The sequence below is a fragment of the Trachypithecus francoisi genome, unplaced genomic scaffold (assembly GCF_009764315.1).
Source record: "Trachypithecus francoisi isolate TF-2019V2 unplaced genomic scaffold, Tfra_2.0 Lachesis_group5, whole genome shotgun sequence".
Taxonomy (NCBI): Eukaryota; Metazoa; Chordata; class Mammalia; order Primates; family Cercopithecidae; genus Trachypithecus; species Trachypithecus francoisi.
The window spans coordinates 57391601-57407277 of NW_022681470.1; the positions used below are offsets into that span (position 1 = coordinate 57391601).

The 15677-nt window shown below is 40.4% G+C and overlaps 1 protein-coding gene across 1 annotated transcript in view; it reads right to left on the minus strand.

The window, feature by feature from the left end:
* The window catches only part of KIF14 (kinesin family member 14), a 69377-nt gene extending 58764 nt beyond the window's left edge, over positions 1–10613 (minus strand). Inside the window, exons 1-4 of the mRNA XM_033195535.1 lie at positions 8993–10613; positions 6735–6989; positions 5818–5905; positions 669–767 (exon numbers count right to left, since the gene is read on the minus strand). Coding sequence (XP_033051426.1) covers positions 669–767; positions 5818–5905; positions 6735–6989; positions 8993–10104 — 1554 coding nt within the window. The 5' untranslated portion in view covers positions 10105–10613. The remainder of the gene's footprint in view (positions 1–668; positions 768–5817; positions 5906–6734; positions 6990–8992) is intronic.
* Between the last annotated feature and the right edge of the window lie 5064 nt (positions 10614–15677).

Sequence of the window (15677 nt, forward strand, 5' to 3'; positions counted from 1 at the left end):
CGAGTAGCTGGGACTACAGGCGCAAGCCGCCATGCCTGGCTAATTTTTTGTATTTTAGTAGAGACAGGGTTTCACCATGTTGCCCAGGCTGGTCTTGAACTCCTGAGCTCAGGCAATCCGCTCCCCTCAGCCTCCTAAAGTGCTGGGATTACAGGAGTGAGCCACTGTGCCCAGCCAATGTTCCACTTATTTTCTAAATAATCTAATCGGACTATAGATCCAAATATTTGCTGTCATATATTTCTAGTAAAACTTTAAGCTATATCTGGCCGGGCGCGGTGGCTCAAGTCTGTAATCCCAGCACTTTGGGAGGCCGAGACGGGCGGATCACGAGGTCAGGAGATCGAGACCATCCTGGCTAACACGGTGAAACCCCGTCTCTACTAAAAAAATACAAAAAAACTAGCCGGGCGAGGTGGCGGGCGCCTGTAGTCCCAGTTACTCGGGAGGCTGAGGCAGGAGAATGGCGTAAACCCGGGAGGCGGAGCTTGCAGTGAGCTGAGATCCGGCCACTGCACTCCAGCCCAGGCGACAGAGCGAGACTCCGTCTCAAAAAAAAAAAAAAAAAAGAAAAAAAAAATAAGCTATATCGTCCAGAGAACTCAAATAATTAGATGTATTTATAAGAACAGAAATTCAAAACAAATAATAAATTGTTTTAATCTTACTGGTTGCTTTCTCTGCCCATTTTCATCTTTACAAACCAGAAGATCATGAATTTTTTCATTATATACTTCAAAGAAGCTCATTTCAATGTGATAGCTGACCTAGTAGGAATAGAAACACAGTATATAATTTATTTTAATGTTTTGCAAATAATATCTGTGATTAGGATCTAGCATCCAAAATATATAAATATATAAGAATATCTTACAACTCAACAACGTAACAGCCCAATTTTAAAATGCACAAAGGACTTGAATAGACATTTCTCCAAAGAAGAACATACAAATGGCAAACAAGCACATGAAAAGATGATCAACATCATTTCTCAGTAGGGAAGTGCAAATCAAAATCACAGTGAAAAACCACTTCACACCCACCAGGATGGCAATAATACGAAGAAGAAGTGGAAACCAACAAGTGTGGGCGAGGACGTGGAGAAACTGGAACCCTCCTCCATTGCTAGTGGATGTAAAATGGTGCAGCCACTTGGAAAATAGCTGACAGTTCCTTGAAAGGTTAAAAATAGAATTACCAGGCCGGGCACAGTGGCTCACACCTGTAATCCCAGCACTTTGGGAGGCCGAGGTGGGAGGATCATTTGAGGTCAGGAGTTCAAGACCCGCCTGGCCAACATGGTAAAACCACATCTCTACTAAAAATACAAAAATTAGCCGGGCGTGGTGCCGGGTGCCTGTAATTCCAGCTACTTGGGAGACTGAGGCAGGAGAATCACTTGAACCCGAGAGGTGGAGGTTACAATGAGCTGAGATCGTGCCACTGCACTCCAGCCTAAGCAACAGAGCGAGACTCCATCTCAAAAAAAAAAAAAGAAAGAATCACCATAGAAATTTGGAAATTCCACTCCTATACATCCAAAACAATTGAGAACAGGTATTCAAACAAAAACATGCACCAGTGTTCACAGCAGGACTATTCACAATAGCCAAAATGTATAAACAACCTAAACGTCCATCAACTGATGAACAGATAAACAAAACTGGATATCCATACAATGAAATATTATTCAGTCATTAAAAGGAATGAAGTACTGTATATGCTACAATGCAGATGAACCCCAATACATTATGCTAAGTGAAAGAAGCCAAACACAAAATATCACATACTGCATGATTCCATTTATATGAAATTTCCACAGAACATGTAAATTCATAGAACAAAAGCAAATTAGTAGTTGCCAGGGATTGGGGAGAAGGGGGAATGGATTGTGACTGCTTAATGGGTAGAGGGCAATGAAAATTTTTTGGGACTAGAGGTAACAGTTGTACAACATTATAAATGTACTGAATACCACTGAATTGTATACTTTAAAGTGGTTAATTTGATGTTATATGAATTTTATCTCAATAAAAAAATTTTAATATGAACAACAACAAAAGTCTTTGCATTTCTTCTTAACTTCTACATAAGTTTCAATTAAATCCAATAAGCATACCTACCTACTGTGTGTATGGCTTTAGGTTATTGTCAGAAAGACCTTTATGTAAGACAAGGTTCTTGCCCATGAGGCTAAGATCTCAGAGACATATAACATACCTTCCAATAGACAAAACACAGCAATAGAAAATTAATTAAGAAACAAAATGAGATGATTATAAATAAAACGAGTAATCAGAAAAGGGAAAATTTAGGATGGCCAGAGAGAACAGGGAAGGAGGAAACAGAATGTGAGGCATGAGAGACAGAGTAGACTAAACCAGAAAGAGGGGTAGGGCATTCTTGGGTAAGGACAGCAGCATCTGTGCACCGCATGTGCTCTGAATAGGAAAGACACCCTGTAGGCTGACATTTTATCTGGTAAGATGGAGCCTTAAATTAATTCTTCCTGATTGGGGCAGAAAGCAATCATTAGACTAAGTAGGCTGAGCTTCTCCTCCTTTTGACTCAGAAAGATACAGTGTAGAGGCCAAAAGGAAAACTTTGCTTCCAAACAGTTCTTCTAACAGTTAGGGCATGGTTTCCTTATTAGAGAATAAATTTCATCCACTGACCCAGAAGTGAGTCAGCAAGCATCTAACAGAATTGGAAGCTTCAAGGGAGTGTCAAAGAGATTTAAGTTCAATTCACCAAATATTTATTGTGCCCTACCAGGTACAAAGCATTCTTCTAGGAGCTGTGGGAAAATATGAGATGAACTGGACATAGTTTTTATCCTGAAAGAACTCAGAATCTAATTGGATATGCAATATAGTACATGAGTAATAGAAGACAGAATATAGTTGGTATCATGAGAGAGAAACAAAACACTTCCAGACAAAGAGACCAGGTATATGGGAACACCAAGTAATTATAAGGTCATTGCCAAATGCTGTGAACAGGGATGGGGGCTGTCAGAATTCAATAAACATGTAATAACGCTTTTATTATGTAAAGTAGTATTTTATGTTATAGAAGCTCCAGGAAGACTTAGAAATGAAAATGTAGTGTGGGGAACGAATTAGAAAAGGTAGCTGGGGCCACATTGGAGAGGACCCACTTTTTTCTTCTCCTTTGAGGCTCCTGGCATCGTGCTTGCTACACCACCTTCTATTACCCCCATCCACATACTATTATCTTCTACCATCCTGATACAACCACATTTAGTGGGGTTCACTATGTACCAGGCACTCTTCAAATCCTTTTGTATAGATCAACTCATTTAATCCTCACCACAAATCTATGAGAATGATATTGTCAATATCGTCTCTATCTTCTGTTCCGAAACACAGAGACATTGAGAAAATTGTTCAAGATCACATTTCTACTGCAGTGATGAAGCTTACATTCAAATTCAAATAATGTATCTCCCAAGTCCAAGCTCTTTTTTTTTTTTTTTGAGACAGAGTCTCGCTCTGTCACCCAGGCTGGAGTAATGGCATGATCTCAGCTCATTGCAATCTCTGCCTCCAGGGTTCAAGCAATTCTCCTGCCTCAGCCTCCCGAATAGCTAAGATTACAGGCGACCGCCACCACACCCAGCTAATTTTTGTATTTTTAGTAGAGACAGGGTTTCACTATGTTGGCCAGGCTGGTCTCAAAAACTCCTGACCTCGAGTGATCCACTTGCCTCGGCCCCCCAAAGTGCCGGGATTACAGGCGTGAGCCACCATGCCTGGCTGACCATGCTCTTAAGCATTCATTACACTATGGCATTCAATGACATAGTCATTCCATGCAAAAATCTGAGCCTCCCATCCTTTGAAATAATTCCAAAGACCTTTGCCTCAACTTTGCTTCAGCTTCACTTATCTATCTCTCCCTGGCTTTACCTTCAAATTACTATCCTTCTAAAATGTGAACAATCAATAGAGGACTCTACCCTACAGGCCCACAGCTTTCTCACTCTCTTACGCCCACTAAACTTGGACTTGAATCATATTTCATCTCCTAATCTCAAGACCACCATGTTTCTATTGATCCCCATATTCCTCTTATTTTCAATTTAATTACTGGGAATGAGAGGTTGAGGGTAAAAGAAGAAGACAGAGGAGAGGCAGTATATCCACAGAGCAGACAGAACTCATCATTACTCAAATCTACTTTTCCTCTTGTGATCTCAAAAAATGAGATCGATATCTAATCTGGTTGTCCAACCAGAAATACTGAATTCTCTCTCCCTCATCCTCCATTTCCAATAATCAGCAAGTCTTACCAGTTATACTTACTAAGATAGTCCTTCATGAGTCAAGTTCTGCTTGCCTCTCTAGTTTATTCTTTTTTTTTTTGAGACGGAGTCATGCTCTGTAGCCCAGGCTGAAGTGCAGTGGCGCAATCTCGGCTCACTACAACCTCCATCTCCCGGGTTCAAGCAATTCTCCTGCCTCAGCCTCCCAAGTAGCTGGGATTACAGGCATGTGCCACTATACCTGGCTAATTTTTGTATTTTTAGTAGAGACAGGATTTCACCATGTTGGCCAGACTGGTCTCGAACTCCTGACCTCAGGTGATCTGCCCACTTCGGCCTCCCAAAGTACTGAGATTATAGGAGTGAGCCACCGCCCCCACCCTCTAGTTTCTTCTCTTATCACTCTCCACCCTCAAATTCCATGCTCAAAGCAAAGTAAACAATTTATAGATTCCTAAAGGCTCCTTACTTTTTTGCTTTGAAAGCAAAGCATGGTACATGCATGGTACATGCTGCTCCCTCTTCCTGGAATGCCCTTCTCCCCTTCTTCACCAAGCTAATAATGCTATGTAGCCTTCAAAAATAAGCTCAGCTGCTCCTTCTTCTAAGAGAATGTCTCCCTCCAACCTTGTATGTTCTCACTTATATGTTCTATTAGAGCATCTACTTTAGTTTGTTTAGCATTTAATTGATTGTACTTGGCTGTTAACTGACTTATTTCTCCCACTACACTCCTTTGAATACAGGAACTGGGTCTTTTAACTCCAGACCCCTAATCTAGCACAATTTTCCCAATTTCCCTTATCATAAAAAATACTGGAGGAAAAACACGAAAATTGTAAAATCCCAAGCTCTACACCAGACCAACTGACTCAGAACCCCCAGAAGAGATTTTTAGCAAGTATGCACACACGTATACACATGCACATATATGTCCCTGTCAAGAATCCCCAGTAATTCTTATGACCAAGTAAATTTGAGGAAAAAAAAAACTGATCTAACAAGCTGCCTAGCAACAGCGGAATGCTCAGTAAAAGCTAGCTGAATGTATAAATGAATAAGTGAAATAGGAAGCCAGTACAACCTATTCAGGTGTAGTACAGTAGAAAAAGCGTGGCTTTTGAAGTCAACTCTGGGTTCAAATCCCAATGTCACTACTCTTTCTGATTCACATTGTCCAAAAGTTTATGCCTGCTGTCCTTAGTTAAGTCTGTGCACCTATCTGACTACAAAGACATGTATAATAGCACATAGCTACCACATTTGTGAGCCTCTACGTATACACAAAACTAAAGCAAAAACGAGAGAAGACAGAAGAGACAACTTCACTATCACTGCCCACAAGGTGAAATTGATTCTGAATTTAGAATTTCCACCCTCCCTCTCCATACCACTGTTCCAAAGAATAGTGATCTATAAATTAGAACTGATCTTCCATTAAGTATTTCCTTAGTGGCTATGACTGATTTCAACTTAATGTGACTATTTTCTACTCTGATAAGAAGCTTGCAGATATTATAAGAACATACCTCTTGGGTTTGTTTTCTGGCTACTTGAGAAAAAAGATCTTCACAAAATCTTGGAATTATTCCTGGTTCTTCACTAAATCCCATCATCCTGAAAAATACATTATGAATAAGGAGGAAATAAAACTAATTCTTTTTTTTAAAATTCTTTTTGGGGAAATAGGCAGGAAAGGGAGTAGGAAGCAAGTTCACGGAATCTCATAATTAAGAATCTGGACTCTGGAGTCAAATCTGCCTGAGTCCAAATCATGACTCCAAGATACTTAACCTCACTAAACTTAAATTTCCTCTACTGTAAAATGGGAATAATAAAACTATGTAATTCAGAGAATTGCTGTGAGAGAATATAAGCAAAGTCTTTAGCACAGCGGCTGGAATATAGTAAGAACTCAAATGTTAGCTACTGTTAAAATGCTGAGTATTTCCTTCTAGGACAGGTATCATTATCATAGCTACCATTTATCAGATGTCCCCCTACTCCTTTCTTTTTAAGAGATGGTGACTAAGTTGCCCAGGCTGGACTCGAACTCCTGCACTTAAGCAATCCTCCTACCTCAGCTTCCCAAGTAGCTGAGACTACAGGTGTGTGCCACCACATCTAGCTTAGACGCTTTACTTTTAATTCTCGCCAAAATACTTACAAGATAAGCTCTCTGGGCCTCAGTTTACATAAAATATACAAAGTATAATAAAATGGGGCCAATGATAATTACAAGATGAACTGTATCAAGGTAAATGTGTAAACTGAAGCCCAGAGGCTAAGTAAATTGCCCAAGTTTGCAGAACTAGTATATAAAATGGATGAGATTTGGGTCAAGATCTGTGTGGTTTCAAAACTGTATTATTTCTATCACCCCCATGCCACTTCTCACAAAAGTATATTTAAACACTTGGATAATTGTATTTCCAATACAACTTACGTATATGATTTTCCAGAGCCAGTCTGACCATAAGCAAAAAGACAGGTATTGAAGCCTTCAAAGGCTCTTTCTAGGAGTGGTGCTGCTAGCTTCTCATAGACAGTTGTCTGGCTAGCGTAGTGAGGATGACATTCATCAAAAGACCAGAATGAAACATCATAAATAAAACTATAAACTTGTTTCATGTCAGGATGTTCCACAGTTATTTCTTTCCCACTCATGAAGACCACCTGGGATGCTTTTTCAATCTTCTCTCTTGAAAGAAGCACAAAGAAAAAAATCAAGTAACTAAAATTATCATGGGTATTATTCTCACAGAACATAATAAATACCTCAAAACTATTTAAACAATCTTCCAAGGCAAGATAATCCTTTAGTTTTATGTGGAAAATGCAGATAAGCAAACAATTTTAGTGGGTTTCCAAAATATATTTCCTGTGGCTTCAGTGCCACCAAAGGGAAAATTCCAGATTTCTCCAGAAAACCTATCCTACTTTTACAAGATTTTTTTCCTCTTTTTTTTTCCTCTTGAACTATACCTTTCCCCATCCCACCTACTATAATCTACCTATACTCTTCGTTCAAATCTAGAAACATCTTTATTATACAAAGTTGGGGGGTACCAATCTAAATAAAGCTGGCATAAAATACAAATATAATTTTAACAAACTCAGTTGACTATAAGTTTGAATCATAAGTCTCTCTTGGCTACTAAAGATCTCTCCTCCTTCCTCTAGATTCTCTCCCTTAACATCATGAATCTTCATGTATACCCTTTTTCCCTTTGAGACTTAGGTGGAAATCTTTCACTTACTTTAGATCTACAGAAAAACATCATCACTCCTTGTCTGGCTCCAGATACCCACTCCCTCCCCCCTCCACCCCTGACTCTGTGACTGCTTTAAATCAGAATTTATTCTGGAAAAAACACCTGCCTCATCAATTTGACAAGTACTCTACCCTTGCCCTGCTTTCACATCTTGTCTGATGAGTTTGGAATCAGGCATTTGGTTCCTTAATAAGTTCAGTATATGCACCCATCTTGCGTTTTGTCCCTACCAGCTCTTTCTATTGTTTCTCTTCCTATCATGGTTCTTGAGGCTCTATTAGGCATTCCAATTCTCTCAAACCAACTCACCCTCAGTTCTCCCTCTTAATACTAACCCATTTGCACAAAAAAGGTTCTACAGTACTGTATAACTTGCCTTTAACTACTGACCCCTTAGGTTCAAACTGGAGGTTCCTGCCCCAATGCAGTGGTCACCATATCCTCTTCTAACTTGCTTAGATACACAGCTTCAAGTTAAACACTATTAGTCCTGTGAAGTTTTTCACTGTCCCTTAAAATATTTTAAACAACTACATTAAAATATTTTAAAACAATTATATTTTGTCACATTCACATTTTCTCATGTCCATCTTTTCCAACCTTATCTTTAATCTGTGTCTTTCCCATCCACAACCACTTTTAGAGAGAGATTTTTTGCCATCAAAATCAAATCTAATGTATCACTGCATTTATAACTACTATATAGTAATTGGAGATGATGATGATGGTAATCACTACTCTGGAAAGGGTTTTGAAAGGACCTCTTTAGGGAACCAGTAGTTATTTTTTTTTTTTTTTTGGAGACAGAGTCTCATTCTGTCACCCAGGCTGGAGTGCAGTGGCCTGATCTCAGCTCAATGCAGCCTCTGCCTCCCAGGTTCAAGTGATCCTCCTGCCTCAGCCTCCCGAGTAGCTGGGATTACAGGTGTGCACCACCACACCCGGCTAATTTTTCTATTTTTAGTAGAGACAGGGTATCACCATATTGGCCAGGCTGGTCTCAAACCACTGGCCTCAAGTGATCTGCCTGCCTCGGCCTCCCAAAGCACTGGGATTACAGGCGTGACCCACCACACCTGGCCTGTTATGGCTCTTTTTAAGGGATAGGTATAACATTCCAGCATATATTGCAGATCTGAAAGCAGATTTCATTAGAGACCTAAGTGACTTATTCAGACTTTTTAAAAGCAATATATCTAGAGAAACTTCAACATAAAAAATATGGTGATTCAATTTTTTAATTTTATAGTCAGTCATCAAAAATTATCAACACACTACAACTAGACCTAAAAGTTCTCTCTATGTAAAAATATTGCCAACAAGTTTCAAGTTTGAAGATGCATGAATACAGACCTTCCAAAGGCAGAGAGGAATTAAAGGTACGTTACATGTAACTGCTTGGCTTTAGATTTTAAAAGGCGTCACATACCTCTTGGTGAAAGGCCTTACGCGTACTGCCACTGTCACTTGACTATTCTCTACTTTTAAGGGGTCTTTTCCTGCAGAGGTGTTCTGAACTACAGTTTCTTCTTCAGGAAGGATTGTATTTTCTGCTGACCTTTCCTGTTTATTCGCAAGAAAGGAACTTTTTGGTCTTTGTTTAACTTGAAGGTTAGACATTTTATTCTTCAGTATTGATGGAGCTGGGCTCTTAAGCTGAGGCAGACCGCACTTTGGTGTCAATTTGTGTTCTGTTGTACATTTTGTAGGTGTTCTTTTTTCTAAGCTCCCAAATTTATTTGAAGTTTTTGCAATTTCCTTTCCAATAGTTCTATGATGCAAGTTTCCTGTTCCCGACACTTTGATATCCAACTTGCTCTGAGTAGGTTTCATTGTCAAGTGTCCTGATCTAACAACTTCAGTCTGACTCAGGGAAGCAATGGGTGCTCTATTACTTGAGTACTTAAGTGCAATATTTTCATTTGCTCTACTGGGGGCAGAAAATGTTTCTTTGTATTTCTTATCAGCCATCATTTCAATGACTTGTGGATCTTCATCTAAAGGTACACAAGAGGCAACAAAAGAGTTTTTAGCATTATTTACAATCCTTACATTTGTTCTCCCTTCCTTAGAAACAACATTATTTTCTGTTTCACCTCCCACATTCAGTGTCATTTTGACAGAATCTGTTTCAGCTGTCTTCCACTTTTCTTCAGAATCTGTTTTAGCACGACGTTGTAATGCAAGATGTGTTTCTGCTGTTTTTTCAGTTGTGTCTTCCAAATCCCTACCAAGTAAAGAAGATTCTTTGTTCCTTGTAGTTCTTCTCTGAAGTGTCAATCTACCTACAGGATTAGGGGTAAGGGGCATGTTTGCTGTTTTTTCACTGGCAGAAATAACGTAAGTGCTATTTATGTCTCTGACTTTACCTGCAGATCTCAATAATGGATCATCATTTTCACATTCTGACATACCTGACTTCAAATGCAGCTTAAGTCGGCTACTGTGGGTGAGGGCATTCAGTGATGAACTATTTTGGGAAGAAGGAATATCAAGAATATCGCCGCAGTTATTTCTATTATGAATACTGTGTAATGACATTTTGGCAGACAGTTATTTTAAAAAAGAATGTTACTAAGACTCTAAACTCTTCTTTGGACATTCATTTGATTTCCAGCCATTTCTTATGTATCCGTTTCTGAAAATATCTGCTAAACTGAAAGAAAAAAAAAAGATTTAGATTACATAGACTACAAACAAGCTTTAAAAATATATAGAGAACATCTCATTGTGTAAATTCACAGAGGCATACATTACAATAGATCACAATCTGCAGCTCAGATACTGCTTCCTAGCAACTTCAGGCAAGTCTCTCAGATAACTTACCATCATTATTCAACCAATATTGACTAACTTTCCACTAGTGCCAGGCCCTCTAATAGATAGTGTAGACTTCAAAGACAAGAATACAATTCCCATTTCTTTAGTCTAGAAGAAATATACTGATAAGCCATATATCAGGCCAAATGTGTCAAGTGACTTAGGAGATGTAAAAAGTGCATGTCAACATAGATTTTCAAGTACTCCCAGCTTGGGGAGTGGGAAGGACTAAAGGAAACCCTAGCACATAAATCAGAGTGTGGAGCAAAGTATTTTTATAAATACCTGCTACATGCATTTTTTTTATTTTTTATTTTTTTGCCAATGTTCCATAAGAAGGTTTATTTTATTTGTAAAATTTTTTTTTTTTTTTTAGATGGAGTCTTGCTCTGTCGCCAGGCTAGAGTGCAGTGGCAGGACCTTGGCTTGCTGCAACCTCCACCTCCTGTATTCAAGCGATTCTCCTGCCTCAGCCTCCCAAGTAGCTGGGACTATACAGGCACCCACCACCACACCCAGCTAATTTTTGTATTTTTAGTAGAGACGGGGTTTCACCATGTTGGCCAGGATGGTCTCGATTTCTTGACCTTGTGATCCACCCGCCTCGGCCTCCCAAAGTGCTGGGATTACAGGCGTGAGCCACCGCACCCAGCCCATGTATGTTGAATACAGGAATGCCTACAGAGAAGATTAAATTGATTGGTGTCAGGAGGCAGATTATTCCCAAGTACCACAGGCAGTAAGTACAATAAGAACTGTAAATTAATTGCGTTGAGAAAAACTATGCAAGATTAGATAAACAGACAACCCGCCCTTTAGCAGTAAGACAAATTATACAGAGGTGTATGTAAATACACAGCAACAGTATCTATCAGGTATTAACGTTTTAAAGAAAGGGAACAGCAGTGACAGCTAAGAGACCTGGCTTTTAGTCAATTTAGTATCCAACTCCTTACAAGGATGTAAACAAGACTTTAAATTTGCATGCCGGGTTCTAACCTGTAAAATGACACTGGTTCAAACTATTGCAAAAATTATTGCTATAGAGGAACAAATTAATGGAAGGTAATTTTTAAATGAGGCTTTTAAATGTTTACACAAATAACAGTCGTTACAAAAAAAAAATTCGTCAGGTTATAAGCATCTCCCATCAACGTTTCAACTCAAAATACAAAATTCTCCAGTTATGAAATGAATTTAAGGGCAAAAAAAAGATTCTGGAAATTCTCTTGCAACTAAAAACCATTTGCGATTTGCACAAATCAATATGGTTTCTGTTTGAGGAGTTTCGCCATCAGATTTTAAAGAGAACTGGAAGGAATACAAGGAAAATAAGCACAATCCAAACCAAAACATCCGGTGATTCTGTTCTTTCTCTGCTAGTCATTACTAGGGGCTATGACTAAGAATTACCTCTTAATGCCAACCGACTCGGGGAGACTCGGGGAGAAGCCCGCGGGCCGAGCGGCCATGAAGTCCGCCTTCTCGGTCCCAGCAGAGACGAAGAGAAGGGCGAAGACGAAGACAGAGAGAAGGGCGCTGTTCTGCGCCCTTCGTTCGGGGAACCCTTTGCCGCCGACCTGGAACTGTTAGGAATTGAATGGGGGACCGGAGCTAAGACCACCCGCATGCAGCGCAGCGGTCGCCTGCACGGAAAGCGTCCGCACGCCCTCCCCAGTGCCGAAACTTCACCCCTCCGCAGAGTCCGACACCTTGGGGACCCCCCTCAAGACAGTACCCACGCCACTCACCACCTCCAGCGCCGGCTCCCCAGAAGGCCGCAATTTGAATGGGCGCCCCGCCTTCTGATTGGCTGCTGGGCGTCTTCGTTTCCTCCCGCCCCCCGGAAGTGCCGGTGGTTGGGCTCCCGTAGCCGTCCCTGAATGCTAGACTCGCCCTACCCTCATCTCCCAGGCGACGCTCCCGCCCCCTCCTCGGGTTCTGCTAAAGCGTGGAGCTTGGTCCCCTTTAAATCCGACTGGAGGAAGGGGCGGCGGTCGCGGGCGCAGCGGGCACCTCGTTGAAGTGGGTGTTAAACGAAAAGCACGACAGTGACACTCTTGTCGATCTTTAATCTAAAAGAAGCCATTAAATCGAAGTCTTCACATTGTAAATGGATATTTGCCCCCATGTTAATCATAATAATTAACTTTTCTAGTGTTTCCTACGCCAGGCGTTCAAGTAGGAAATATGCTAAATGTCTTATATGAATTTTTAAACACTCAGTCCTGAAAATCTTGTGAGATAAATATTAATGTTATCCCTAGTTTACAGACGAGGAACGGAGGTTTAGAGTTAAACTTGTGAAAGATCAGACAATTAGCAGTGGCATAACTAGAACTCGAAAGTTCTTGCCGCCATACAGTGTAACTCCATTTCAGTAAAATTTCCCTCTTTTTTTTTTTTTTTTTTTTTTGAGACAGAGTCTCTCTCTGTTGCCCAGGCTGGAATGCAATGGCCCCTGCAACCTCCGCCTCCCGCGTTCAAGCGATTCTCCCGCCTCAGCCTCCCAAGTAGCTGGCATTACAGGCACGCGCCACCAAGCCCGGCTAATTTTTGTATTTTTAGTAGGGACGGGGTTTCGCCATATTGGCCAGGCTGCTCTCGAATTCCTGACCTTGTAATCTGCCAGGGTGAGCCACTGCGCCGCCCGGCCCCCCGTAAGATTTTGAAATCTGAAAAAGAATTACAAATGCATTCTGAAAAATTACCAGATAAATGAGAAAGACTAGATAGATATTGTAAAGCAACAATGTTTTTTAAGCAGGCAAAAAGTACAGAGATATTGGAGAAGTATTCACTGAGATAGAGACCATAAATAGCTCCAATTATATAGACAAACCAAGCAGATAATAAAGTAGTCATTCTAAAACTTACTCTAAAAATCATTCTAAAATCCACTTAAAATTAAGGTATAAGGAAACTATCAGAAAATAGAATACAATATTTGTCAGGGCCAGGTGCAGTGGCTCACGCCTGTAATCTTAGCACTTTGGGAGGCCAAGGCGGCCAGATGACTTGCAGTCAGGAATTTAAAACCAGCCTGGCCAACATGGTGAAATCCCATGTCTCCTAAAAATACAAAAATTAGCCAGGAAGTGGTGGGCACCTGTAATCCGAGTTACTCGGGAGGCTGAGGCAGGAGAATTGAGTGAACCGGGGGGCGGAGGTTGCAGTGAGCCAAGATCGCACCATTGCATTCCAGCCTGGGAAAGAAGAGCGAAACTCTGTCTCAAAAAAAAAAAAAAAAATTATCACATATATGGGAAAATGATCATTCAATTTAGAAACAAAGCAAGATACGTCAAAGAAAAGACAAACTCAAATACATAAAAATTTTAAACATATGTGTAATTCAAAATAATTAAAATGTAAGGTAACTGGAAATATATATTAAACATGACAGAAGATATAAAGACCTTTTTCAATTTTAAAAGGAAACTAGGCTCATAAATAGAATTTTTAAAAATGGACTATAAAAATGGGCAAAGGTATTTCACACAAAAAAGAATTAACGGCCGGGTGCGGTGGCTCACGCTTGTAATCTCAGCACTTTGGGAGGCTGAAGCGGGTGGATCACCTGAGGTCAGGAGTTCGAGACCAGCCTGGCCAACATGACGAAAACCCATCTTCACTAAAAATACAAAAATTAGCTGAGTGTGGTGGCACCTGCCTATAATTCAAGCTACTTGGGAGACTGAGGCAGGAGAATCACTTGAACCGCGGAGGCGGAGGTTGCAGTAAGCCGAGATCACACCATTGCACTCCAGCCTGGGCAACACAGCAAGAATGTCTCAAAAAAAAAAGAAAGAAAGAAAAAATTCATATACATACAAAAATAATTTATATAAAAATAGAATGCAAACACCTGACCATTAAGTGTAACTTTAAAAAAGAATTAGGTACAAGCTTTTAAAAATTATAATTTTGGTGCTGGTGATTTGCACCAATATTTAAAAGTATACATTTCTTTTCTCTTTCTTTTTTTTTTTTTAAAGATAGAATCTCACTCTGTCACTTAGGCTGGAGTGCAGTGTCATGATCTCAGGCCACTGCAGCCTCAACAGCGTGGCCTCAAGTGATCTTCCCGCCTCAGCCTCAGCCTCCCAAGTAGCTGGGATTACGGGCACGCACCACCACCCTGGCTATTTTTTTTTTATTTTTTGTAGAGAAAGGGTTTTTGCCATGTTGCTCAAGCTGGTCTAGAACTCCTGGGCTCAAAGGATCCACCGGCTTCAGCCTTCCAAAGACCTGAGATTACAGGCGTGAGCCACCATACCCAGTCTAAAATTATACATTTCTAGTGACATAAATTGGTGTGCCTCTTTGAGGACAGGGACCATGTCTGTTTGTAATGTATCCCTAGTGCTTAGTATAAGTCCTGATATATAGTAGATGCTTGATAAATATTCGCTGAGTAAATAACAACCTCTTTTAGGAAGCAATGTGTTAATATATTGGGAGAATCATAAAGATATTCATGCCCTTTGACCTAGTAAATGTACTACAGAAATGTATTCTGAGAAAATATTTTAGGCCGGGTGTGGTGGCTCACGCCTGTAATCTGAGAACTTTGGGAGGCCAAGGTGGGCGGATCAGAAGGTCAGGAGATTGAGACTATCCTGGCTAACACTGTGAAACCCCGTTTCTACTAAAAATACAAAAATCAGCCAGGTGTGGTGGCAGGCGCCTGTAGTCCCAGCTACTCGGGAGGCTGAGGTAGGAGAATGGCATGAACCCGGGAGGCAGAGCTTGCAGTGAGCTGAGATCGCGCCACTGCACTCCAGCCTGGGCGACAGAATGAGACTCTGTCTCAAAAAAAAAAAAAAAAAAAGAAAATATTTCAGTAGAAACCAAAAAGTATGTAGGAATATTGTCTATCTATATTGGCTCCAAACTGGCAAAAAAAATTGAACTACACAACCATGAAAGAATGGTTTAAATGCATAGAAATGAGGAAAACCTAATAAATTGTTACAACTATGAAGTGTCCATTACAATTAGAATTATGAATTAAATGTAAATAGGACCAGAAAATGCCTGGCCTATAGACTAAATCATAATCTGCCCCACCAGACTGTGAACCCAGGATGAAGCAGGACCTTGTCTATCTCACCCTTGCTTTCCAGTGCCTGGCATGGAGCCTTCCTAGGACCATCATCTAACACTAACCACACTTCCCTCTCTTTTTTTTTTTTTTTTTTTTAATACGGAGTCTTGCTGTGTCACCCAGGCTGAAGGGCAGTGGCGATCTTGGCTCACTGCAACCTCTGCCTCCTGGTTCAAGTGATTCT